At 44.6% G+C, this 26,587-nt stretch overlaps 1 protein-coding gene across 1 annotated transcript in view; it reads left to right on the top strand.

The window, feature by feature from the left end:
- The window catches only part of NMNAT2 (nicotinamide nucleotide adenylyltransferase 2), an 82,868-nt gene that overhangs the window by 23,690 nt on the left and 32,591 nt on the right, over nt 1-26,587 (top strand). Inside the window, exons 2-3 of the mRNA XM_077332615.1 lie at nt 21,210-21,298; nt 23,154-23,221. Coding sequence (XP_077188730.1) covers nt 21,210-21,298; nt 23,154-23,221 — 157 coding nt within the window. The remainder of the gene's footprint in view (nt 1-21,209; nt 21,299-23,153; nt 23,222-26,587) is intronic.

Raw genomic sequence — 26,587 nt, 5'->3', positions numbered from 1 at the left:
AGAAAACCCAGTGTCCGGTAGATATTCACTTCAGTGAATTCTATATTTATTCTGTGTAGGACATTTCAGAAAGAGGTCTGGCCTCATGGTCAGATCTGTCCCTCTTTGTTCAGCAAAAATAGATACACATGTATCCCATGAATATATGGAGTTTGCACAAGTTCAGTGTGACACTAAAATATTAACTGAAAAATACTCTCTCTGAAAGAGCGACAGAGCGGTCAACCAATTATACTGAACTGCAGATGCCTGGGCAATAATTTTTGTCATCATGATACGTAATTAATGAAAACCTGGTATCTTAGAAAACTAGACTGGCATTCCAGGAAATTCTGAGACGAATTCTCTGAGACTGGTCTGAACCACTTCACACTATACATGGGGCTCAAGTGAGTGGCAACTAACCATCTGTAAATTGGCAGGTGAGGGAACAGAAAGGAGAAATCCTATGGGGACCCATTTTGAAGCCAGTCCGGCCCAGATGTAGAAAAGCTGACAGCTTGAAGGCCTGTGGTCCTGTTTGGGGGATAGAGTTGCCAGCTCTACACTGAGAAAGACCTGGAGACTTTTGGGGGTGAAGCCAGAAGTGGGGAGGGGTTGGGGCAGGGAAGAAGAAGAAGAAGAAGAAGAAGAAGAAGAAGAAGAAGAAGAAGAAGAAGAAGAAGAAGAAGAAGAAGAAGAAGAAGAGTTGGTTCTTATATGCCGCTTTTCCCTACCTGAAGGAGGCTCAAAGCGGCTTACAGTCACCTTCCCATTCCTCTGAGGAAGGACCTCAGTGGAGTTTAATGCTGTGGAGTCCACCCTCCAAAGCAGCCATTTTCTCCAGGGGAACGGATCTCTTTAGTCTGGAGATGAGCTATAATTCCAGGGGATCTCCAGGCCCCACCTGCGGACTGGGATCCCTATTGTGAGATGGAATCTGGATTACCAGCATCAGAATAGGGCCTGGGGTCTTCTCGAATTACAGCTGATCTCCACATTAGTTCCCTTGGATATAGTGGCAATTTCAGAGGGCAAACTCTATGGCAGAACGTCACACTAAATTCTCTCCTCTCCCCAACTCTGCCATTCCAGACGCACACACACCAGTCTCTAGGAGTTTCCTAAACTGGAGTTGGTAAACATCAATAGCTCCAGGTTGGAAAACACCTGGAGATTGGGGGGAGGGGTAGAGCACAGGGAACGTGGGGTTTGGGGAGCGGGGGGGGGGTATAATGCCATGGAGTCTATTTTCCAAAGCAGCCAATTTATCCAGGGGAACTGATGTTTGTCAGCTAGAGATCAGTTGAGATCTCCAGGATCCACCTGCAAGTTGGCAACTCTAGCAGATGGGACATCTCCCAACTCATCATGCATATTAGATGCTTCTTGATACCTTGGTAGAGCAGCCTTTGTCGTTGGAAACGGTAAAGGCCTTTATCTAAGAAACTGCACAAGTAAATTCCCTGCAGCACAATATGCTCAGAAGTATGACAGACCAATATTATATATGGATTATAACCATGGAAAAATAATTCATCAGTGCAATTAATTTAGACATGAGAATTATTACCTGTCCTGGTTTGTAGGACATTTCCATTTAATCAGAGCATCCTCTGGGAAGATTAATTAGATGTGAGAGGGTAGGATTCTGCTGCTGTGATTTGTGCTGCAAAGTTTTGGCAATTACTCCAATGAGAGCGGGATCTTGCCCCTTAAATATTTTCACTTGAATAGTTAATATCATGTGAAATGAAATGGGATCCTTTGCGTTCTCTAATCTGTAAATTATAAAGTATAACTAAGAGAAAGGAGCAATATATATAGTCTTTCTGTATGCAACCAGGGCCCCAAAATTTATTCTGTCTTCCTTATGTTGTAAGGCCTGGTCTGCACATACAGACGAATGAGATGGCAGAGAGGCAGAAGAGAGCAGAGGTGGTGGAATGGACCATTCTACTGCAGCGTGTAGGTGAAAAGATATTTCTCAGAGTTCCCCTCCACCAGTAATTCCCTGAGAATAGCAAATCACTGCAACATATGAGGGGCTATTCTAGCTCTTATTCAGTGGAGGGAAAGATGGAGATGAATAGAGGGAGGACCACAGATTTTAGTGGCGATTAGTTTGTTCTGGCCTCAACTAAATGCCTGGTGGAAAAGCACCACTTTGTAGGCCCTGTGGAACTTGGGTCGTTCCCTCAGGGCTCAACCAGCAGCTCATTCCACCAGGCTGGGGCCACAGCTGAAAAGGTCCTGGCCCTGGCTGAGGCCAGAAATACTTCCCTGGGCTCAGGGAACACCAATACATTGGTAGTGGAAGATCTTGAGGTCCTTCTGGAATATACTGAGGGAGGTGGTCTCTTAGTATGCAGGGCCCAGATCACATATGGCCTTGAACTTGATCTGGAATTCAATTGGCATCCAAAGCAGCTGCTGGAGAACTTTCTCCTCGGCATGCTAATTTTGTAGTAATAGGATTTTTTAAACAAGGGAAAGTATTAAAAATGTGACTCCCCCACCTGTGGTCTCAAATGGTACAGCCCATTCTACCACCTCAGAATTATACCAACTCATTCTGCTGCATGTCTGAGAACAAGAAATGGAACCCAGAGCTTGTAATTGTCTTGATTATCAGTAGACCTGGTTGAGTTCTATGGAGCAAAATGGGCTGCCGTCTAGAACAGCAAATGCTGGCAGGGGCTCATGGGAATTGTAGTCCATGGACATCTGGAGGACCACAGGTTGACTACCCCTGGTCTAGAACAGTGGTCCCCAACCCGCGGGCTGCAGCCCGGTGCGGGGCCGCGAAGGCCATGACGCCGGGCCGCGGCTCCCTCTCCCCGCCCCCCTGCAGTAAGAAATTTCCCAGGCTGCAAGCTTGCGGCCCGGGAAGCTTCTTACTGCGGGAGGGGGGGGAGAGGGAATCAGGGCCGCGGCCGGGCCGCGCATGCGCACATGCACCATGTGCGGCCGAAATAGTGCATGCACAATTTTGGCTGCGCATGGGGCATGTGCTCATGCGCAACCGAAATTGTGCATGCGCGGCATGTGCAGGCGGGCAGTTGCCCTGCCGGTCCCCAGCCTCAAAAAGGTTGGGGACCACTGGTCTAGAATACAGTTAAGATGGGGCAAAAATGTTCTACACATTAGTGTTCTCAGCTTTAGCTTGACAGCCATTGGGTAACTGGGACTGAATGTGGACAGAGCAGGGGGAAGCCGTCAACGACAGCATGACATTAGTTCTGGAAAAACCTAGAAGCCATGTTTGTTTTCTCTAGGAATTGCTGGAAACGTCAAGTTTCCAGCAATTCCCACAGATAACTGATCTCACTTCTAGGTTTTACCACAGAGCTCCTAGAAATGCTGAGAGAGGCATGACATCGGGTCCAGGAAAACCCAGAAGTGACATCACACTGTTACAAACAGCATTAAAAAAATTCATTCTCCTACTGGCCAGAGGGAATATAGCAACTCTGCTATGCTGTGCTATGCTATACCACACGCAGGCACATGAACACCACTGATGTGTGGTCTAGCGTCTGCTGAAAGAGACCTTAGGGGAAATATTGGTGAGGCGGAACCACATTCTCGTGAACTCCCTGAATATATGTCTTTCCTTTCTGCCACTTATGGTCATGGCTGTAATTTATTCTTATGAGAAAATGCAAAGCCCTATACTTGAGAGTTTATATATGCAAAGAGAAGGCTCAGCACCAGGCTCCTTAAAAGAATAAAATTGTTTTGTTAAGAAGACAAAAAACTTTGGGAAGAGAGATAGAGATTCCTGTCTAACTGCCCTGTTCTGTTGTTCTTCATTCTGTCTCTTGTAAAGGCAAGCAGGGGGAAGTGTCCTCAGAGGAGCAGGAAGTCTCCCATTGAGCCAATCAGAACATGAATATTTGGAAAATATCACAAAGTTCCCAATCTATCTATCCTGAATACACATCTCCCTGATGTCCCCTGCATGCAGGATATTCTCATGCTGTTTAGTCATGCAGATGGCACCTCCGATACTTGGGAACAGTGTTACCCACTTGGTCTTTAAATATGTGGGGCAGTCCTTATCTCACAGTCTAGTTTACCCCACAGCAGGGGTGGCCAAACTGTGGTTCTCCAGATGGCCATAGACTACCCTTCCCATGAATTGTAATCCAGGCTGGCAAGGGCTCATGGGAACAGTAGTCCATGGACATCTGGAGAGCTACAGTTTGACCACCCTTGCCACTCATATTTTTGAATGACTAGCTCAAGAATGGCTGGCCTGGAGGAAAAATTCCAAATGGCACTCAGACTTCCAGGGAGCGATATCTGGGCACAATCCCCTAGAACAGTGGTTCTCAACCTGGGGGTCAGGACTCCTTTGGGGATCGAACAACGCTTTCACAGGGGTCGCGGCAGGGCAAGCAGTTTGGCCAGGGGAGCACCATCCACACAACAGTCTTATGGGGTAGATTGAGAGTTTGTCTGTTTGGAGCAGTGGAAAAGAGCAAGATCGGCATGGTGGGACAAGAGGCAGAACTGAGCTGAGAAACACCCCCCCCCCCAAAAAAAAACAATTTATATATAATCATGAACAATGGATCTTCATGGGTTTCATTTCTGTGACAGAACACTTGCATAATTTTATGGTTGGGGGTCACCGCAACATGAGGGACTGTATTAAAGGGTCATGGCATTAGAAAGGTTGAGAACCACTGCCCTAGAAGCTGCATGGGCATTTCCGTGGGATACAGGAAAGGGAATCTTCCAAAGACTGTGCTCTCATAGGTCATAGCTGCTTGTCTCCCTGTCTTTTTTGCCATTAATGGCACCTTACTTTCTAAGACCTGCCTCATAGTTCGTCATCTTTTAAACCTTAATAATGTAGGATGACAACTGTGGAAAATGCAGGCAGTCCTTTGTCCTCTTTGAAAAACGCGTTGAGCTGCGAAGAGAACTGTCCTCATCTAAGCTCTTACCTAAGGCGGGAATGTAACTGGCAGAAAGTGCTGACTTGATAAAACGGAGAACAAAGACAGTGTTAGTTATAGGCATAATCGAAACCCCTGAAGCAAACGGGAAGTTTGTCATCCCTGTAAACGTTCCTAAGGAAATATAATGGAAACGGTTTTAACTCGTATGCCGCAACCAACCTAGCCTTACTGACAAGCTGAAAAATCTTGGGGGCAGGTAATAAAAATGCTTCATATGTTGCTTTTACCTCAACTGCTTCGTCGGATTCTGCGACAAAATGACTTTGAACAAATCCCAGTTGGATAAACAAAGATCTCTTGTCCCTTGAATCCGGAATAAGCTCTAGTCATTAGAACCCTAACTTGCCACAGAGAAGGAAAGGATGTAATCTCTTCTGTGGGGCCTGCCAAGATCCTATCTTTCCAGGGGGAAACAAACAAGTGGCTTACAATCACCTTCCCTTTCCTCTCCCCAAAACACACACCCTGTGAGGGAGGTGAGGCTGAGAGAGCCCTGAGATTACTGCTCGGTCAGAACAGCTTTATCAGTGCTGTAGCGGGCCCAAGGTCACACAGCTGGCTGCATGTGGGGGAGAAGTGGGGAATCAAACACGGTTCGCCAGATTAGAAGTCTGCACTGCTAACTGGTAACCAAGCTGGTAACAGAGGACAGACCTTGTTCCAGCATTATTAATCTTACTGAAATCCCGTTAAGAGAACATGAAATTTTTAAATGTTTGTGAGATTGACTTGGGGCCCTGGTTCTAAAACGGTGACACCGGCCTCCCTCAGGAGGCCCAAGTAGTTCTAGGGGAGGTCTAGCTCCCCTCTCACCACAGAAGTATCAAGGTGATTCTGATAAACAGCTTTCCTTCCTGAAGCAGATCAGGGAGGATTACATGTTTCAAGGCTATCCCAAGATAAGGGTTGCCAGCTCTGGGATGGGAAAAACCTGGAGATTTGGAGGGTGGAGACTGGGGAGGGAGGGGCTTGGAGAGGGGAGAGACCTGAGCAGAGTATAGTTCCATACAGCCCACTCCACAAAGCAGCCATTTTCTCCAGAGGAATTGATCTTGATTGTCTAGAGCGGGGGTCATCAACCCCTGGTCCTCGGCCTGGTACCAGGCCGCGCCGGCAGCCGCACCTGCCTCCCCCTCCCCACAGCGAGAAGGAAGGGAAGAGGCAGGTACGGCCGCCGGCATGCCTATCTGAGTGCGCCACTGGCGGTGTAGCTGATGTCCCCGCAGGTCGCCAGTCCACAGGATGAGCTGGTGGCTGAGTCGAGCGGTAGGGTGTCCCGGGGAGCATCTGGCCACGAGGCTGCATGTGTGTCTCGCGGCCAGCTTTAGGGGGTGGGCTCTCCAGGGGCCAACCCAATCCAGGTGCGCCCAGCTTTGCTGCATAACCACATATGGTCATGTTAACCCTGTCTCCCCACAATGGCCTGGAGAGGGTGGGAAGGACCCTGGGTGAGCATGTTCACAGCTATGCTTCCCAACCATATTCTGCACCATCGTGCCACTTCTGAGGTTTCTCGAAGCCTGAAGAATGTTTTAGAGGTTTCTCAACAGTAAAAAAGTTGTGAAAGGCTGGCTTAATTAATCGGGGATCAGGAAGATATGTGCTGGCTATAGTATTACTCTAGGGGTATACCATGTGACTTGTTTTTAAACCAAGTCACATAATACATTATCAGGACCAGTTATCAAAAAGCAGTGTGCAAGTTTTCAAGTTCTCTAGAAACCTTCATCAGGCTGGCTGTAGTAAAACGCTTCTTTTGCGGGTTGCATTATTGGCTTGGCAAACAATTCATGCAATCTGAAAAGAAACCAGAGCGTATTGGCTTGGCTTAAAACCTCCAGATGTTTTAAGCATGATAGCAGTTGAGAAGTGAGCTGTTGTTTTAGGTGGAATCAGTATTTGCTACAGAGATAGCCAGCATTTGTCTCATTTTTCTCACTGCTGTCACCCTAAAGCCATGGATCTGCAGGAAGTACCACGTCATTAGACTGACAAACTTCCTGCCTGCTCTGATACTTAGCAGTTAAGCGGTTCTCTAATTGGCCTTTATCATTGTCTGCAGGGGCAGCCAGATTACACTCATGGTGGCCATAGCTCTAAAATCAGATTCCTGCATGCCTCAGTTGGGAATTGTCCATCCTCAAGATTATCATGCCTGTATTATCAGAATTTAAGCAGTTGCTTGGGTGTAGGGATGAGGTACATATAAATAATATACCACAATATTACTGAAGCCTAGTTCACCAGAAATAAGGATCTGGTCCCTAAGGATGGGAATTTCTTGTGTGTTCTTTGAAATGCTCCCCTTGGCATTTAAAACTTCTAGTTCATCATACAGCATAGCTGGCTGCTGTTCAAGATAAACTAATCTAATGCCTTTTGTGTTGGGCTCACTGCTTTTGCTTTTGAGATTTTTGAATAGTACTCAGGGTCTGGTGAACATCAAACATCCCTTTGTGAGAGGCCTTTGGAAAAGGGTACGGGTAGAAAGGACATTGCCCCAGAATGCTATTCAGGGAATCATATCCAGTGGCAGATGTACATGGATTTTGTAATAAGTGAATCAATGTGGAAAGGATTCCTGGAAGGTAGACAATTTAGAAAACCCATGTCTGATGAAAGACTTTATATTGCTATTGTTTTATTTATTTAGCATGGTCAAAAGGGACAAAAATCTATTGGAAACATTAATGTAATGTAGGGGAAAGGAAACAAGATTTGTCTACATCAGCTTAATAGAGTTAACACAGAAAGGAAGGGAAAGGACCACCATTTGGGTGTGTTTTTTCAGTGCCATCATAAAACTGAAGCATTCCCTAGGGATACATTATCAGGTGCCCTGAGATGTTTGCCTGCATTGCAGAAGTCAGAAGAGATGCCCCCAATGACATGTACCAGGTTGAAAATGTTCCAGGTCAAAGTAGTTAAAGAAGCAAAGTGACATTTTCCACCGATGTCACAAAATTACCTTGGAACAGACCACAACATTTCCCAAACAAAAAGGAAAGCTGTGATGGGAAGGGATCCAGCTTCTTAACCTTCCTGTCCCACCCCTTTTTGCCCATTTCTATTCATTTCAATTCCACACACATACCTCACCCTTTTCCAGGCTCTTATTGCATACTTATAACAGCGTGGATATGCACACATGGACACACTTCCAGGTGGCCATAACTGTGAAGTAATTAAGTTTTGTGTATATGTAGGATTGTTGGTGCCATTTTTGGAGCTTTTTAAAGGGATAAGGTATGCATAATATACTGCTATATTACTAAAGCCTGTCCCCCTGGACTGTAACACTTTAGATTGCAAATAGGGTTGCCAGCCTCCAAGTGGGCATAGCAAACAAGAAGAAGGCAAAAACTATATGAAAAATAGTAATGCAATGATCGTTGCCTACATGTCCAAAAGACTAGTGTATATCCAAGAAAGGATTAAGTTTACCTACCATCTTGTTGAAATGCTTGGAGGCAGAAGAAGGTTTTGGGATGCATACTGAAATGGTTCAAATAATTCCTCACAGATCAGACTCATTGCTGTTGGCGACAAGTTCCACACTGCCTATCCTGTGGAGTTCCACAGGATCTAATTCTACCCCCATGCTTTTAATCTCTTTGTTTTGCCCTTAGGGCAAATCATCCATAGCTTGGTATTACCAAAAACAGACATGTCTCATGAACATGGGATGGGGGAATTAGTGATTCTAGGAAACTTCTAAACAAGAAGGGTAATAAGTGAGACATGCACCTATGTAAACAGGAGCATTATCTCTGTAAGAAAACTGAGGCAGAGGCCAAATTTTGAGGAAAATAACAGGATTATTGAAAAATACATTTAAAGCCCTAATACACTTGCACGCAATTTAAATTAATACAAATACACAAGAGGAAAGAAAAGTGTTGAGATGGTGTGATAGAGGGTATAGGATAGGTTATGGTTCAGAGAACAATCAATAGCTACCTTCTACTCTGTAAAGAAGTCCAGAAAGTGAGAGGGGAAGTTGTCCTGCGTGCATGCTGGGTGTATGGCTTGGATCCAGTAATGATACGTGCATTACTACGACAAAGTATCTCTTTTTAAATACCCTATTTCATGTTCAGAGGCTATGACCAAGCAGCTAGCCCCTAAAACGGTGTTAATGTGCTTACCAGAGTGAGGCAAAGAAATGTAGGCCGGGAAATGGCTCTGTCATTGTTGTGAATGAGTTACTGGTTGCTTACAGATCAGGGAGGGGACCAGTGCTTGCTTCAGGATGAACCCTAATGGGTTTCCCAAGTGAAGAATGACCAGTAAGGATGTTCAAGTGTTTTACTCTTGGGTCATTAAAGAAGAGAGATGGCTGAGGTGGTGATGAATTAATTAAGGGAAAGAATGACCACAGGTGTGGAGAAAGTTGTTCAGGCTAATCAAGGAAAAGAACAAGCTATTGGGTGCCATTATCTTATCAATAATCTTTATTCATATATGGTAAGGAAAAGGTCAGTGGAAGAGACCCTTCATGGAAACAATGATGTTGTTCTACATACTCCAGAGTTCTCCCAGAGAGAGAGAATCTAGTTACAGAGTGTATATGTTGATTGTGTGAGCACAAACATGGCTGGGTCAGCTTCCTGGGTGAAACTGACATGATTTGGTACATTTCTGGCCAAGCGATGCTTTGTGAATGAGATGCAGGCAACATGGTCCCAGGAGAGGTTTGCTAGCAAACTCCCCATCTGCCCATGGAGTGGTCTTGGGGGCCCTAACATTGCAAATGGATGAATCAATATGAGAATGATTTCCAGGCTCTATGTATTTTTATCCAACACCTCACCCACACACACACACACACCGGTGATGCAATAGACGTCCTGAATTGTTGCCTGGCTGCTGTGGTAAATTGTCCAAGAGTGAAAAAATTGAAACTAAACCCTGAAAAGACAGAGATAATGCTGATTGCAAAGACGGAGCTCTCGAAGGCCATTGTGCTCTCCACTTTTGATGGAGTTCAGCTGACCCTTGATGACTTGGTTAAGAGCCTTGGGCAACACTGGACTCAGTGTTATTGTGGAGAACACTGTGGCTCCAAAAAGGGTTTTCTTCCAACTCAGCCTAGCCCGAAATATGGCCCCTTGCCGTGATACTGTTGATCTGGCCACCTGCATCCACACCATGCCAAAAGTAGACTACTGTAATATACTGTACATTGGTCTCCCATCAAAATCAGTTTAGAAACTCCAGGTGATATAAAATTCTGCAGCTATTATCAGGAACAAGCTAGAGTGTGCATGCAACTTCCATTCTTCAGGCACTTCACTAGCTGCCGATCAATTACTGGGCTCAATTTAAGGTATTAGCTATCACATACAAAGCTCTTCATGGCCTTGGGCCCTCATATTTGTGAGACCTCTTCTCCTGCTAGAGTCTCCCACTACAGCTGCACTCATCAGAGCAGGGTCTTCTGCAAATGGGCAAATCCAGCAACTTATCGTACATGTGCCTCTGTTATGGCCCCTACCATAATGGAAGGTCAGGGAGGCTCCTATTCTCATGGCTCTCACTTTTTGCTCTCACTTTCCACTCTCACTTTCCACAAACTATGCAAAACTGAATTATTCAATTCAAGAGGGCTTTTCTATGCAGGCAATAGAGTTACTTGGATAAATTATTAGGGACTGTGATTTATACTACTGCTTGCTGGAATGAGGATCCTACAATGTAATTTTTGAATCATTTGATTTCTATTGCATTGTTCATTGAATGTCCCATCCTATTGATTGCATTGACTCACTCTGTGTAATCCACCTGGAGTCCAATTGGGAAAGGCAGATTATAGGTAGTGTAAATAAAATAAATAAATTACATAATTCTGCATTAAGGATTGTGAGCTTAATTTGGTGCCCCCTCATGTACTTTCTGACTGCAGATATTTGTAAGAAGCTTCTGACTGTAAACATGAATTCGCTGAACTAGTCTATATGAGTTTTAATTATGAGAGCATCATATAATTTTAAAATCTGTTCTTGGTTTGTTTCTAAGACAACCAGTGAAATATCAAAACTATGCAACAATGATTTGTTCAGTTCAATATGCGTTTCCTACTGGTTTTGAAACAGGCAACTTCTTCCTCCAAAGCTAAATGTTGAATACAAATCCAGTTTTGCTCCAAATACGGAAGCAAGTCCAAGCAGCTTAATTCTTGTCATTTTCATTCAGGAGTGCAGGATGTCTGGTTTCTTTCAAGAATCACAGTTTCTCCACTTCAACTTGCCTTTCCAGTGTGACACCTCACCCCTCTGCATTCTTTCTGCTTTGCATCTGGAAAGACTTTATGCTTTCTTTTAATTACAGTGTGTGTGTGCTGGAGTTAAAGTGAAGTAGCACAGGACCATTTAGGAGGGGCTGGCTTTTTGTAAACCAAAGGGCTGGAACTGTCGTTCAGTCAGAGTTACCAACCTCAATGTATTAACTGGAATTACAGCTTCAGAGATTTGTTCCCCTGGAGCAGGCTCTCCTAACATGGTTTTCTTGATGGTCCTGAGTTTCCCGAATGGGTGGGAGTTAAATATATATATATTTGCGCCTTTTGGTACTGTACTAAGAGTACTATGTCCGTGCATCAAAGAATTGAGGCTTTTGAACTCTGGTGCTAGAGAAGACTCTTGCGAGTCCCTTGGACTGCAAGGTGAACAAACCGGTCAGTCCTAGAGGAGATCAGCCCTGCCTGCTCCTTAGAAGGCCAGATCCTGAAGACGAAACTCAAATACTTTGGCCACCTCATGAGAAGGAAGGACTCCCTTGAGAAGAGCCTAATGCTGGGAGCAATTGAGGGCAAAAGAAGAAGGGGACAACAGAAAATGAGGTGGCTGGATGGCGTCACTGAAGCAGTTGATGCGTGCTTAAATGGACTCCGGGGAATGGTAGAGGACAGGAAGGCCTGGAGGATCATTGTCCATGGGGTTGCAATGGGTCGGACACAACTTGTAAACCAAAGGGCTGGAACTGTCGTTCAGTCAGAGTTACCAACCTCAATGTTGGTACAACAATATATTTTTAAAATGTGATAAACATTTATTGGGTGATATGACCATATATGGTCATGTTGACCCAATGCCCCCTCCCAAAACGGCCTATGACAGGCCTGGAGGGGGTGGGAATGGGAGGAGCCACGGATGGGCGTGTACACAGCTATGCTTCCCAACCATATTTCTGGGTTTTCTTGAAGCCTGAAGAAGGTTTCAGGGATTTTTCAATGGTAACCAAGTAGAGAAAGGCTGCCTTGATAGGCAGCCTCTATGATGTCACATCCTCACCGAGTGTCCTCCCTTTCCCAATATATATCCTCCCAAGGCATTACCCCCCAAATCTCTGCAAGCTGGAGATGACAACCTTCCAGCCAATCAGATGTGGCCAGCCCTCTTGGCTGATTCTATTACCCATTTTGGCAAACCTAACAAAAATATGAAATTGTAAATTTTTCATGATTGCACAAGCCGTTTTAGTGCACGTGTGCATATGCACATACAAAGACTTCATAGAGGGTACTGCACATTGTGCATGTACTGCCAGTGCTCCGTGTAAATGCAGCCCTCCTCTGTTACTGCATGGAGTAGGACTGCCAGCTCTGGGTTGGGAAATGCATGGAGATTTGGAGTGTGGGGCCTGAGGAGGGTGGTGTTTGGGGAAGGGATGGACTTCAATGTCTTATGTAATCCACCTTCCAAAACAGCCATCTTCTCCAGGTAAATTGATATCCTTCATCTGGAGATCGGTTGTCATAGAAGGGGATCTCAAGCCATCACCTGTGTCTTGAACCAGGGCTACGCTCTTGTAAGAAGCAAGACAACTGAGACATTCTTTACTAAAAAAAAAATAATTCAGAGTTGTTTGATTAAATCCAAGCGGGTACATCTGGAAGTATCATTATAGAAGCCTATTGCTAAGAACAACAGGCTTTCCCCAATCAATACACCATTTCCCTGTTATTAGCTATTCCCATGGCAGAAAGGCTTTTATCTTCAAAGTATAATCTACAGTTTTACACCTAGTGGCCAAAGGTGGCAAGAACTACTCACTAGACCTATAGCATGCACAGTAGGAGATAGTATAGAACATATTCACCTTCCTATGAAGAGACTATAGGGCATGTGTGTACTGAGAGCCATACACAGAAGAAGGAGGAGGAGAAGGAAATCAAAACAGGATTAGAGCCCAATTTCTCCTACAGCTCTGGTTCGCTTATCACCTGAATCCATGGCATGTATTATGGGGCTACGTGGAGGTTGGTAACACTAGAATGGAGTCTGACGCTGAACAGGAGGTTTCTGGGAATAGCTGGTAGGATTTAACAGGATGTATGCTATTGTGTGCAGTCACTGTGCAAGCCAATCAGGGAGCCTAGGGCTCAGCTTCAGGCTATCATCTATTTCAGCCCAGACCACTAAGCAAAGAATATTGGGAGGGAGGGGAATTAAGCTGCAAATAAATGAACAAAAGGAAAATGTAGGGAGAAGCTAAAAGGGGCTCACTTCTGAGTAGTTTCACAGTAGGATATTTTTGAGAGGATGAGAATGAGGATGCATTTCTCTCTGGACTCTGGGCGGGGTATATCATAATGAAAGATACAGAATGAAAATAAAACATATATAATACAGTATATAATAAATAAATAAAAGTCTAAAAACAGTCTTGTCCTTAATTGCCTATTCTAATAGTTACGATGGCAGGGAAGGAGAGAGAGGTCAAAGGAATCTTATCGGTCCCAGATGGTGTATAATTGGGGCTTTGATAGGGAGACCAGATTCATTCATGGGTGTTTATGGAGTCTCAACCATAGGCTGCTCTGGAAGAGCATTCCACCAGACCGGAGCCAGGGCTAAATAACGCCAGTCTGATCTCCTTGGAGCCAGGGACCCTAGGCAAATTTTACTGGCTCGATCTTAACACCCTTTGAGGGCATACAGGGTGTGCTCTGTGGAACTCCTGTTTCCTTTTGGCTCCTAGCTGAATATTGAAAAGGCGTCAAGTCCCGCCCCCCCCCCCCCCCCCCCCCCCCCCCGTATCCTATCATCATCCTGTGATGGGAAACACACATGTGAGTATTTGGAGAAGCCCCTTATTTATTTGATCTGGCTCTGGGTGGGCAGTTGTGCAAACGGACTTCTGATGGTACAAGTCTCCCTTTCTTGGCTTTAACTCAATTTATTCTGCACTTCCTCTTTGATTCTAAATAAACTGGAGTTTTATCGGAGGGTGTCAAAACGCCAAGAGTGATCTGCCGCTTTTGTTCGGACAACATGAATCAATTTCCATGGCAACACTGGCCCCATTCATGGCTCCTGGCTTTCTTGTCTAGGGTCCAGCAAAAGTGAACACTAGCCCCTTTTAAGGAAAAAAAAAAGTACTTAAAGCACTGTAGGCAGTTTCTTTGTTGGAACAGTGCCAGCGTCAGTTGCATTAATAGATTTTAAGATGCCGGGTCTTTATTTCCCATCATTAGTCCTCACAGGAAGAGTGAAATTAGTTTGACTTTTAAGTGACCTGCGGCGGGCGGAGGTGGCTGGGTCGGGCTGAATGTTAAAAGCTAAGCCATCTTCTCCCGTGCTTCTAGGGAGGCAAAAAGAGAGGGTTTTTCCCCCTCCATTAAATCTTCTTTAAAGGTGGAAGCAGACTCTGCATCTCTCAGCAGAGCCACCTTCTGCACCAAGGGAAACCATAACTCTAGCCTCCTGGGTCACTGCTGAGGTTAAAGGGAAGTCAAGGCCGGAATTTCCCGACAAAGGATGCCTGTTTACATCCATGAATATATGAATCTGGTTTTGCTCTGAGCGCATAAATTTTCTCCCAGAGCCAATTACTGCTAATGATCTTTAAAGGCTCTCGTGGCCTGTGACCTCCATAACTAAAGGACCATTTCGTCTCATATATATCAGTTATGGTTCTCAGATAGCCACCTTCTAGTTGCCCCCCTCCTGTTTAGAGTGGCTCATCCAGCATCAATGACAGCCCATGTCTTTTCTGTCATACTCCCACCCTATGTGACAGGTTTATTCTCACCCCTGCCCTTAAGGCTGCCAACCCCCTAGAGGTGGGGGGGGGGGTTCCCTGCCCTCAGCTCCCATGGCCCACCACCACTCCAAGCAATAACAGGAGAGCAGTTTTTAAAAGGCAGTGTCAAAGGTGGCACTGCATCATTTCTGGATCAAACTAGAAGTTACATGCGGTACCTCTAGGAATTGCCAGAATCTTTGTGGTTTTATCTTAGAGTAGGCATTCTCAACCAGGGTATTGTGAAACCCTGGAGTTTCGTGACATCCCTAAAAGAGTTTTGCAGATTGGGTGGGAGTTAATGATTTATATATTTTTAATTTTAAAAAGTTATTCCATGCCCTAGAGTCTCTGGCAATTCACAGAGATACCTTATATTACTAGCAGGTTTTTAAAAGAAGTGCGTTTTCATGTGGGGCTTTACTGTGTAACCCGCCACAAGATAGCTTGCTGACAGCGGCGGGAAGGCTGATTTTCTATTGTTTGCCATCTTGTTTTTAGTATTCAAGTTATATTGTTATTTTTTTAAGGGTATGGTTGGGGATTGTATTGTGATTTATTGACTCCGCGAGTCAATTGATTTATTGACTCCATGACTTTTGTGAGCAGTGGCGTACAAATATAATTATAAATAAATAAATACAACAACAACTCCAAAGCTGCCATTATACCCCCCTCATTTCCCCACCTACAACTCTCTCTCCAGTTGCCAGGCCACCTGTGCTCAATGAAGACTTGAGAGAAAAAAGGATGGTGGGCAACAGAACAGATGTTATGGCCTCACTTCTGAGTGAGTGAGCACCCATATCATAGAGCCCGTGATGCTCCCCTCCTAGGGTTTTTCATGGTATAGGTTGTTGGAGGGAGTTTTGTAGGGTTTTACTGGATTTTGTAAATTTTTTTAGATTGGATTTATAAGACACTTTGAGTTTTGGGAATGGTGGGGTATAAATAATGAAATGTTGTTTTATTTTATTTTTTGCAGAACATTGGTTCCTTGATAATAATGTGTAAAATCTGGAAAAATATAAGTGTCAGTATTGTAAATGTACAGCTTCCCTACCAGTCATGCCAGCCCCAGGGGTGCCAATTTCCAGGTGGGGCCTAGAGTTCTCCCAGAATTAGAACTCATCTCCAGACTATATAAATCTGGAGGAAACAACTGTGTTGGAAGGTGGACTGTATGGCATCATATACTTGCTGAGTTCCCTCCCCAGTCCAAACTGGCCTATCCAGTCCCTTGCCCAGCTAGCCGATCAGCCACAGGTCACTGGATTTTCCCAGTCAAACTGGAAACCAAGGGGAACCCGCATCCAAACCCTGCCCAGAAGCGGTGAGTTATTTACAGAGAGATATTTATTAACTGGGTGGAATCTGCCAGCCAACATTAAGGATAGAAATTCAAACCTGTGAAGATGTTGACATTGGGAAACTCAAAGCCAGAATGTGAAGATCTAAGACTGACAGTCCTTCCCAGTGTGGAACTGCCCTGGATCCCGGCATGTGGAGTTTTGGCAAGGACAACCAGGGTGAAATTAAGATGGAGTGACAGCCTTTGCTCTCTGAACTGAAACTATTTAGAAGATTTAGCGTACAGTCCTCTTGTTATGTAAAAGGCAGCATTTAGATTGGATTGTATCCCGAGCTCATTCTGTCAGAGAGTTTCTCATCAGTAATTGACCATGTTGCAGGGGTGACAGAGTTATGCTTTGGTCCCGAAACCATAGCCAAGATCTAGAGAGGTTTGCATTTGAAATCATTTATGTGCACTGGGTTGCAAGTGGGGCAGGAAAGAGGCTGAAGTGATAGCTTTAGGCCAGCAGCTTATAAAGCTTCCCGGGGGAGGAATGAGGGAAATGGGATTCCAAACAGACATCCTATTGGGCCTATGACCTGCCACTCCAGTAAGCTAGGGTTGCCTGTTCCAAGTTGGAAAACACTTGGAGCTTTTGCGGATGGAGCCTGAGAAGAGGGGAGTTTGAGGAGGGGAAGGACTTCCATGAGGTATAATACCATAGAGTCTACCTTCCAAAGTGGCCATTTTTCTAGGTGAGCTGATCTGTTGCCTGGAGAGTGGAAATCTTAGCATAGGCCCATTCCTCCAGGGCAAAGGGATTTGGGTAAGGCCAGAGTTGTCCCACCACCAGGCAGCTCTCTAAAAGGTACACTCTGGAAGAACCGGGAAGGAAGGGCCAGACCTCACCTAAGGCAATCATGGAGGTTACTATAATCCGCCCACACACACCTTTGTCTTCTGAGGTTGAGAAATGTGCATAAAAATAGAAAGTACCAAGGCATGAGTAAAGGTTAGGACTGAATCAAGAGGGAATCTGTGCCATCCTTAGCACAAAGGGAAATAACTTGCAAGATCCCAGGGCACAGGGTATGAAAGAACCCTGGTGGTGGTAAATGGCGTGGATGACTACTAGGGGGGATCCCAGAATCCTTCAGTTCTTTTGCGCTTTGATGACTGTGTAGTACAGGCTTTCTCAACCAGGGCTTCATGAAACCCTGGGGTTTCTTGATGGCTCAGGTAGGGTTTCCTGAGTGAGTGGGACTTAATTTTAATATCTTTTTTAAATGTGGTAAACATTTATTGGGTGATATGACCATACATGGTCATGTCAACTCACCCATCTCTCTCAAAATGGCCAGTGATGGGCCTGGAGGGAGTGGTAAGAGGAAAGGCCCAATGTGGGCATGTACACAGCTATGCTTCCTGACTATATTTTGCACAATCGTGCCACAATTGGGGTTTCTCAAAGCCTGAAGAATGTTTCAGGGGATTCTTAATAGTAAAAAAGTTGACAAAAGCTGGTGTAGTGAGTGCCTGGGTCTTTGAGAGCCAGTGTTGTATAGTGGCTGAGCAGTGGCCTTTAATCTAGAAAGCTAGGCTTGATTCCCCACTCCTCCACATGCAGCCAGTTGACTGACCTTGGGCCAATCACAGTTCTCTCAGAGCTCTTTTAGACCCACCTACCTCACAGGGTATCTGTTGCAGAGAGAGGAAGGGAAGGCAATTGTAAGCTGCTTTGAGGCTCCTTCGGGTAGTAAACAGTCGGGTGCAAAATCTTGCTCCTCTTCTTTTCTTCCTGAGTGAACACAGGATTGTTATTTCATTATCAATATTATAGGTTGCCACCTGGTTAAAAAAGATCTCTGGCAAATAATTGTATAAGTTACAGATTTGTATTAGAATAATATAAATTATTTTAAAAGCTAAAATAATTGCCTCTTCTAGGGTGGAGCTTGACACATTCATTTTTCCTAACGACTATTAACTGACATAATTATCCTTTTTTTAAAAGGATCTGTTGTCTGATTTAATCAAAGACACCTTTGTAGAAAATCAGAGGGCTATTAATTAAAATAACCGATGAACTGAGTGAAATAACATCGCAGACAATTTTATATTTTAAATGTATAACCCACTATTCAATCTCTTTGGAACACCCACACACATTCTCAAATGCCGCCAGGGTTTCACGGAACCATACATGTTGGCTTTAGCACCTTGGTTGAAAAATTAACAGTGATGGTGTTGCATCTTGAATAGGCAGAGCATGGTTGCTCAATGCAGGTTTATCATGTCATATGGTTGTAATGGCTGGCCTACATTCAGACTGTGTCAGTAGGATAAAGCATTTATGTTTTGTTTTTTAAAGCTGCATAATGATGGTGCCAGCAGAGAAACACCGAGGGGTATGCAGAGCGTGTGATAGATTTATTATTTATCATACAGTGGGTGTGTTGTAGCCAGGAGATCCTATGACTGGCAGCCGGGCAAAACTCATTAGCAGGTGGTTTGCCATCGCCTGCTTCTGTGTCATTATCCTAACTTTTCCTCAGTAGTCTCCCATTCAAATACTAGCCAAGGCCAACCCTGATTAACTTCCGAGGTCTGACAAGATCGGGCAAGCCTGGGCTACATGGTCCGGGTTGTATGATGGACGCGCAGAGCTTCAACAACATTGGTCAACAGATCACTAAATCCTCTTTTTATTATATACTAGCTTCAAAGCCCGTTCCTAAGAACGGGCCTTGAAAGGGTCCCCAGGCCAGGCAGCTTAAGGTGGCCTTGGGCAGCAGCTCGCAGCCAGATCAAGTGGGGTGGGTGGGGGCTGGGCAGTTCATTAGCAGGGCCAGGACAGAGCTCCTTAGCAGTCAGCTAGTCAGCTCCTTAGCAGTCCTTAACGAGCAGTGAGCAGGTTGGGAGGCCCTTGTCAGCAGGCCCAGCCTAGCAGGCCAAGAGGCCCTCATTAGGAGGCCCTCCACCATGACCCTTTGCCCAGAGCCTCTCCCCTTACCTGCTGCTGGCTCCAGGCACCGACGCATCTGAGAGCAAAGAGGCTAGAGTCCATGGCCGGAGGGCAGGAGCCGCAGGGCAGGGCCAATCAGGGCAAAGCTGGCTGCACCCTGATTGGCCCTATTCCAATTTGGATAGCCGGACATGTCCCACCCCCTAGGCTGTTTCATAAATATATAGAGGAACAACAACGGATAAGGATAATAAAAAAACATAAGATGTAAAGTTTGCTGCAAGAAGTCCTGAACTGTTAACTAGCTATAGAGCCTTCAGCGTTGTAATCAGTGAGAAGGCAGAGACGTATCGACTTCTTGAGGGACTAGTCTATGCTCTGAATGGAACCACATCCCCTAGGAAGCTGTTATCCTGACTTATCAGTTAGCTGGCCTCCAGACTTCCTATATGTGGCTTCATTTAGTGCTGGCCACACAACTAGACTCTGCTCAATCTGATGGACAGTTAAATAACCTAAGCTAGTTTCAGGATTCCATAATCCAAGCAAGGGGCCAGTAGTGGGTCCCCCTCCCTGTGTTGCTTTCGGACATAAATATGTACTGAACTAGCACGGATGTTTCTACTAAGTTTTGCCAAGTGGGGAGGGCAGTTCAGTGGGCTGTGGGGTCTTGGGATTTTATTTACAGGTTACAGTTCAGCTCTACCAACTCCTCCCCTTCTTGTGAGGTAATTTCCACCAAATATGAAATTTAAATTTCTCACTAATTACTTGCTCCTGGTTTTTCCCCTCTACCTTATATAACTTGCAGGCTCCTGTGTGCATGAGTTTTGTGTGTCATGCTAACATTTTGATCCTGAATATTTGTATTGGTATAATGGGCGCCTATCCAGTTCTACTTAGCCTAAAATATGCTTCTCAACATTTTTAGGGTTTTTTTTCTGCGTTAGGTAGAAAAATCTGCTCTGAAGATTCATAGGGGGTGCCAGCCAACAACACTCCCATCTGTCTCTTAATCACCAGCTAGCCCCAGGCCTTTATGATTCTTAGAGGCACCAATCAATTTCTCCTAGTCTACATGGTCTCCCATAGGAGAAGTGGAATAAAATAGACAAAATAGAGAGTGTACCTTCTGTATCCACTCCAGGATTCTCATTTCTCTGAGACTCTATAATAATATATGGACCCTGTTCAACTATTCTCTAGCACAGGGGTAGTCAAAACTGTGGCCCTCCAGATGTCCATGGACTACAATTCCCATGAGCAGGCAGGAGCTAATGGGAATTGTAGGCCATGTACATCTGGAGGGCCGCAGTTTGACTACCCCTACCAAGCAGATCAGCCAGTTGGATCTAGCCCAGTCCTTTTCAACCTTCTGACCATGGAGGAGCCCCTGAAATAATTTTCCAGGTTTTGAGGCACCCTGAAAGTGATGTTAGCTGGCCACACCTCCTGACCACACCCCTAGAAGTTAACAGGCAGGCTGAGAACTGAGTGGGGGAGAAACAGGAGGCTGTTTAAGGTGGAGGAATCATGCAGACTCATAAGCCTCTGGGGAGGGCGGTATATAAATATAATAAATAAAAAATAAACCATGAGATAACTCACTCATGCTCGGGAGGGGGAGCAATGGAAGCAACCAGTTCCCTAGCTTGTGGCTGACTCCATTAAGGCAGGAAGGGAAAGGCCACAGACCCCCTTGCTGGGAATGCCTGATCTAGAGACCCGTCCATCTGCCCTGCCAATCTCTGACATCACAGCAGCCGCCGGAGTTTTAACTTTTCACCACTACGATTGAATTTTTAATGAGGATTGCAAATATTTTAATGCTCAAGTAATCTCGTGTTCCTAGAGACATTTGTACATGCTTTGATACAGATTTTGAAAAACCTAGGGTGGGTTTTGCTAGCTTTTTTTTCTGATAAGTAGAATTTAAATGCTGATTTGTACCCCATTTTTTCCCTTCCATTAGAAAGAGCCCGAGATTACCTGCACAAGACAGGAAGGTTCATTGTCATTGGTGGAATTGTGTCACCTGTACATGACTCCTATGGGAAGCAGGTGGGTATATTTACTTGGACTCTCTGTCACTTCCAATATAATCTATTGAGATAAAATGCGGGTGGCACCTTGACCAGTTTTGATTGGCTTGACTTGATGTGCAACTGCTACCCCCCAAAAAAAGGATTCTGCATCCTTTAATAGGCAGAAATTCAACAAATATTGCTTTTCTTAGTCATAGATATACAGTGATGGGAAAGTAGGGATGCCAGCCTCCAGGTGGGGTTCCTCTGGAATTACATCTGATTTATAGACTACAGAGATCAGTTCTCCTGGAGAAAATGGATGCTTTGGAGGATGGACTTTGTGGCATTGAACCCCAATGAGGTCTCTGTCCTCCCCAGGTTATTTGCCCAAACCTCCAGGAGTTTCTCACTTGGAACGGCAGCATTACCTGAGCCCCTCTGGCATCCAGATGATACCTGGTGACCCTAAGGGAAAGGCTACTAAAGTTCTTTCTGTTATTCAGCTCTTAAAACCCAAATTCCCTGTTGGGTAAAGTGTGTGCGTGTGCATGTATGTAAAACAGTAATGACTGGGGAAGGGAATGGCAAACCACCCTGTGTTGAGTCTGCCAAGAAAACACTAGAGGGCCCAAGGGTCAGACATGACTCAGTGATTGCACAGTGGATACCTTTACCTTTATATATGTATGTATGTATGTGTGTGTGTGTGTGTGTGTGTTTGTGTTTGTTTTTATTACATTTATATACAGCCCTCCCCAAGGCTCAGAGCAAACAAATGGCTACACCTTCATTCAGGGCAGCTCTTCTGCTTGTGAAAGTGTCTGAAAGAAATTGCACCACAGCTGAAGAAACGGAAGTGAGAGAAGGCAGTAGCCTCAGATAATCCTCCCTGTATCTGCGGCTTGTTTTTCTTGAGGCACCAGGTAGAATACAAATTCTGTGTGCCATCATATTAAGACAGTCCAGAGGCTGAAATTGTCACTAGACCTACTGGCTTACCTCCGGAATCAGACACATTCCTTGAAGTAGCCGTAGGTGAGAGGCAGGAAGGTGCTGTATCTGGAAAATTTCCCAAAGATGCCTTCATAATTCACTGGTAGAATATACAGGCTGAAAAACCAACTGTGTGAGTTGGGGGTCAGTTCGTAGGTCTTGCCCTCCAGCTCTCAAGAAACTTGAGCAGGCTAGTTTCCCCTTCTCTCTCTTTCTTTAATGGAACGTGCAGCCTGGAGCATATTCATCAAGACATTTGGAGGAGGGAGAATTGTTATTTTGGAATTATTATTATTATTATTATTATTATTATTATTATTATTATTATTATTATATAGTATTTATTGCCTGACCTCTGTCTAGTCACTCAGAGTGGGTTACAACAAAACAGGGTTGTCGTGGCCCATTTTTTCACTATCCTACAATAAGGGGCAGGGGGAGGGTCATATGAAAGCTTAGCTGGAGTAAATTCGGTGGATTTCTGGCAGGGAGACCAGCACTTCCAAATGTCATTTTGGCCTCAACCATAGGCCTGGCAGAACAGCTCTATTTTCCAAGTAATTTTGTAATTTACATATTTTTCTCTCCCAAGTACATGATCTTCACTTTGTATGGCTCCATTGTGTTGCTTTGGGGGGCATGAGCAATTGTTATTTACAATAACAGGGATAGACAGCATCTTGATGGGCCCCAGCCTAGAACGGGTGAATAGTTCAGGACACCCCAATTATTTGTGGCTGATAACGATCTGAATCCATTGCCTTTCCAGAGCAGCTTTCAGGCTCTACAGCCTGAGATCATGGAACAACTTAAGTGGAAGGTTTGGGTTTTATGAAGAGGTCCAGCACTGTGCCACCTTCCTTTGCTACTTCTGCTGACATGCTGCTATTTTGCAGGGCCTGGTCTCTAGCCGACACCGCCTGACAATGTGCCAGTTGGCTGTCCAGTCCTCAGATTGGATCAGGTAAGCCAGTACGTTGCACAGTCATTGTGACAGAGAACCTACTCTCTTTAGGTCATGTTAGAAAGATCCACATTGGCCAGCAGGGATTAAAAAACAGCAACAAAGCAGTGGGGCAAACATAATGAAAGCTAGGGGCCATTTCGCACGGCTTCAAAGTAGCACAATGGTTGCTATTTGGAAACGCTACTAATTTGCCATAACCCACGACGTCGTAGACAATCTGCAACAATCCTGAAACCAATCAGCAAAAAGCGCTTCGTTGTGGCGCTTTCAGGGGAATCCAGAAAAGTGGATTCACCCTCCGGATAGCGATACACTCCTGCAACCAATCTGCAACAGTAGCGCTAAAGACCTGTGCGTTACCATTGTTGCTGGTTCTTCAAAGTCCCTCCCCCTGGCTCTCTCCTCCAAACTTCCGGCGAAGCGATCGCCATTTTTTTTTCTCCGAGCGAGCGGGGATAAACGCACCGGCGAGCCTCTTTCTGTTTAGAGGCTTCCCTGGCTTCAGTCCTTCACCTTTAGTCACTAAGCACAAACCACTGAAAAGCCCGTTTGCTGAAATAAAGTCCCTTTATTTTTTACAAATAAATTCAGCCGAAAATCGGGCCCGTGAGAGGGGGGGGGGATTTTTTTTTTATCACTCGAGGCAGCGTGCAAACGATCATACAATCAAGCGACAGCTCACATTAGGCAGCTGGATGGGTCTCTCCGTAGCAACGAATCTACCTAGATTCGTTGCTATGGGTCGTTTTTTTTTTTTAAAAACCTTTCTTAAAGGGAAAGGGGCTGTTTGGGAGCATGCTAACGGCTGCCCATTGGCTGCTTGACGGCCAGGGGCGGGACGAGCTTGGCAATAGCGCTTCCTTTCTAGCGATTTCTGCCGAGACCGGAAGCCTGTGGGAAACGCTAAAAAACGCAACTGATTCCACTACAAAGGCAGGTATGCATAACGACGAATTCCACTATTTTAAATGGCGATTTTTCATTCCGCAAACAATTTGCAACAAAGATCCCTGTGCGAAAAGGCCCTAGATATTCACCTTGCACTGACAGGAAACTCTCACTACTTTTGGTTGAAGCCTGAAGATGCTGCTTAGGACTGAGGTAAAAAGAGTCCCACCATGATTATGGGATGATTTGTCACAAAGAGAATAGAAATGCGTAAGAACACATGCTGCTTGTGACATAAATGCATAAACAGAAAGAAATTTCCAAGCTGGTGATGGCAAAAAGCTTTATAAATGGGTCATTTATAAGATAGTTATCTTTATGGACCTTTGATACTAATAGACCCAAATTATATTACTTAAAATATAAAATATAAGGTATATAAAATATAAGAATTAGTGTTTTGAAGACTTTGTTTGTATCCCTGAAAAAAAAAAACAATTCAGAAATAAGTTTACTGAGGAAGTAAAATATGAAAACGAGGTTTTAAACCTAGGAACTCGTTCTGAATAAAGCTTTTTGCCATCGCCAGCTTGGAAATTTCTTTCTGTTTATTCATCTTTGGCTGATGGGTCGTCTTTGCTTGTGACATAAATGGGGCAATGGTGAAAGCTGGAGTAATACCAAGTAAATGCCTGTCAGATTCATCAGACAAAGGGAGAATGATGTGTATCATCCTGAACTGCTTGGAAGAAGAACAGAATAAGAAGGTAGTAAAGAGGCACACAGGTCAGAGTGGCCACCCTTGGAATAATCTGCCTTGACCTGGATGCCCCAGGCTAGCCTGATCTCATCAGATCTCAGAAGCTAAACAGGGGCAGCCCTAGTTAGTGCTTGGGTGGGAGACCACCAAGTCAGTTCAGGGTTGCGATGCACCTCTGTTCATCTCTTGCCTTGGTAACCCTATGAGGACGCTATAAGTCAGCTGTGACTTGATGGAACTTTCCACCTACACAGAATTTCCCAGAAGAACCTGGATTTCCTACAGCTTCAACCTGCTTATTGCTAATGTTGATGAGAAACCTAATTAAAAGTTATATCACCGGCTATAATAATGAACGGGGCTGTGTGAGGCGGTGGGTGGAAGAAGCACTTAGTGGTATCAAAATAATGTTCTCTAAAATGCATGTCCATCAAAAATTTTCACAGGGAAAGGGCAAGAATTCAGTGTCTCCAGCTACCAGAGATTTTGTGCAGGAGGCTACTGCCCAAATAATTTGTGTTGCTGAACTGTGAGGTTTATAAAAGCAGAAGGACTGGAGGTCATCCAAAAGCAGTTTTTTTTTAAGCTTTTCCGAATCTCCCTAGAGGGACCTCCATCTGTCTTGCTTTAGAGTCAAATCTGGAATCTGTTTCACTGTGGCACAAACACCCAAGATTTGGCTCATACACTGAATAAACCCTAACAGGATGCCAGTAAATACACTTACAGGAAAAAAGTATGTTTGATCAGTGTCTCATAAGTAGAATAGGTAATGTGAAAGCATGTTATCCTTTTATGTTAAAGCTAGATCTGGTGCCCTTAAGGAAGGCAATTAGAAGCAAATTTTACTTGGGGGGGGGGAGCTTGTATTGATTTGCAGGCTGTTCAGAACTCCTGCTTTTGTATATGGTGTCAGATTATCAAGAGCAATCATACACAACAAATGTATCTGCAAGACTTAATTTTAAGGATACTGCAAAAAGCTTTTACAAGACTCAGGTTTCAGTTCATGCTTTCAGCTTACCTAGATGAAAAACCATTGGAAAATTCTAGCTGAGCACTGATTTTGTGTCTGTTGCCAGGGGAAAATTTTCAATATGGTATACTGTATCTTATATTGGACATTCTATAATGCTCCTACAGTGAGGTTTTTGAACTACCCTTGATCTCTACTCTAAAGCAAGGAACACAGCTAAAAATTGTCTTTTACAGGCAGAATATATATATTCTGCCGACAGCCAGGTTGAGCGGCAGGCGGGCCAGGGCCCTGCAGGAGCCCCTCCTTGGACGCCAGGGAGCATTCATGTCAAGTTAGTCAAACCTTAAGCATCTTGAGCAATATAAGCCATGTTTATTGCAATGCCTCAAACTCTTCTTTGCTAGCATCTCTCTTTGAAATATTTGGTGAGCTTCCCACGCCAATGTTATAATCGCACACAGATCCTATCCTCCCATTCCAATTCACTGAGAAATGTTTATTGAAACATACCCCACTTTTCCTTTTGGCTTACATGTGAAGCCTTCTTCCCATCTAAAGAGTCTTACTCGAAATTAAGAGCCATTAGAGAAGGACGCACTAAATCTGAAGGAAGACTACTTGCAAGAAGGTTGGATGCTCCCCAGCATTACTCGCTAAATGAGAAACTCAAAACTGTTAAAAAGAATAAGCAGAGGAATTTTGCACAACTGCAACAAACTCAAAACGAAACATAACA

Source organism: Paroedura picta, chromosome 4 (assembly GCF_049243985.1).
Source record: "Paroedura picta isolate Pp20150507F chromosome 4, Ppicta_v3.0, whole genome shotgun sequence".
In the NCBI taxonomy this organism is placed as follows: Eukaryota; Metazoa; Chordata; class Lepidosauria; order Squamata; family Gekkonidae; genus Paroedura; species Paroedura picta.
The sequence above is the reverse complement of the archived record's forward strand: the minus strand, read 5'-3'. Positions and strand labels throughout refer to the sequence as shown.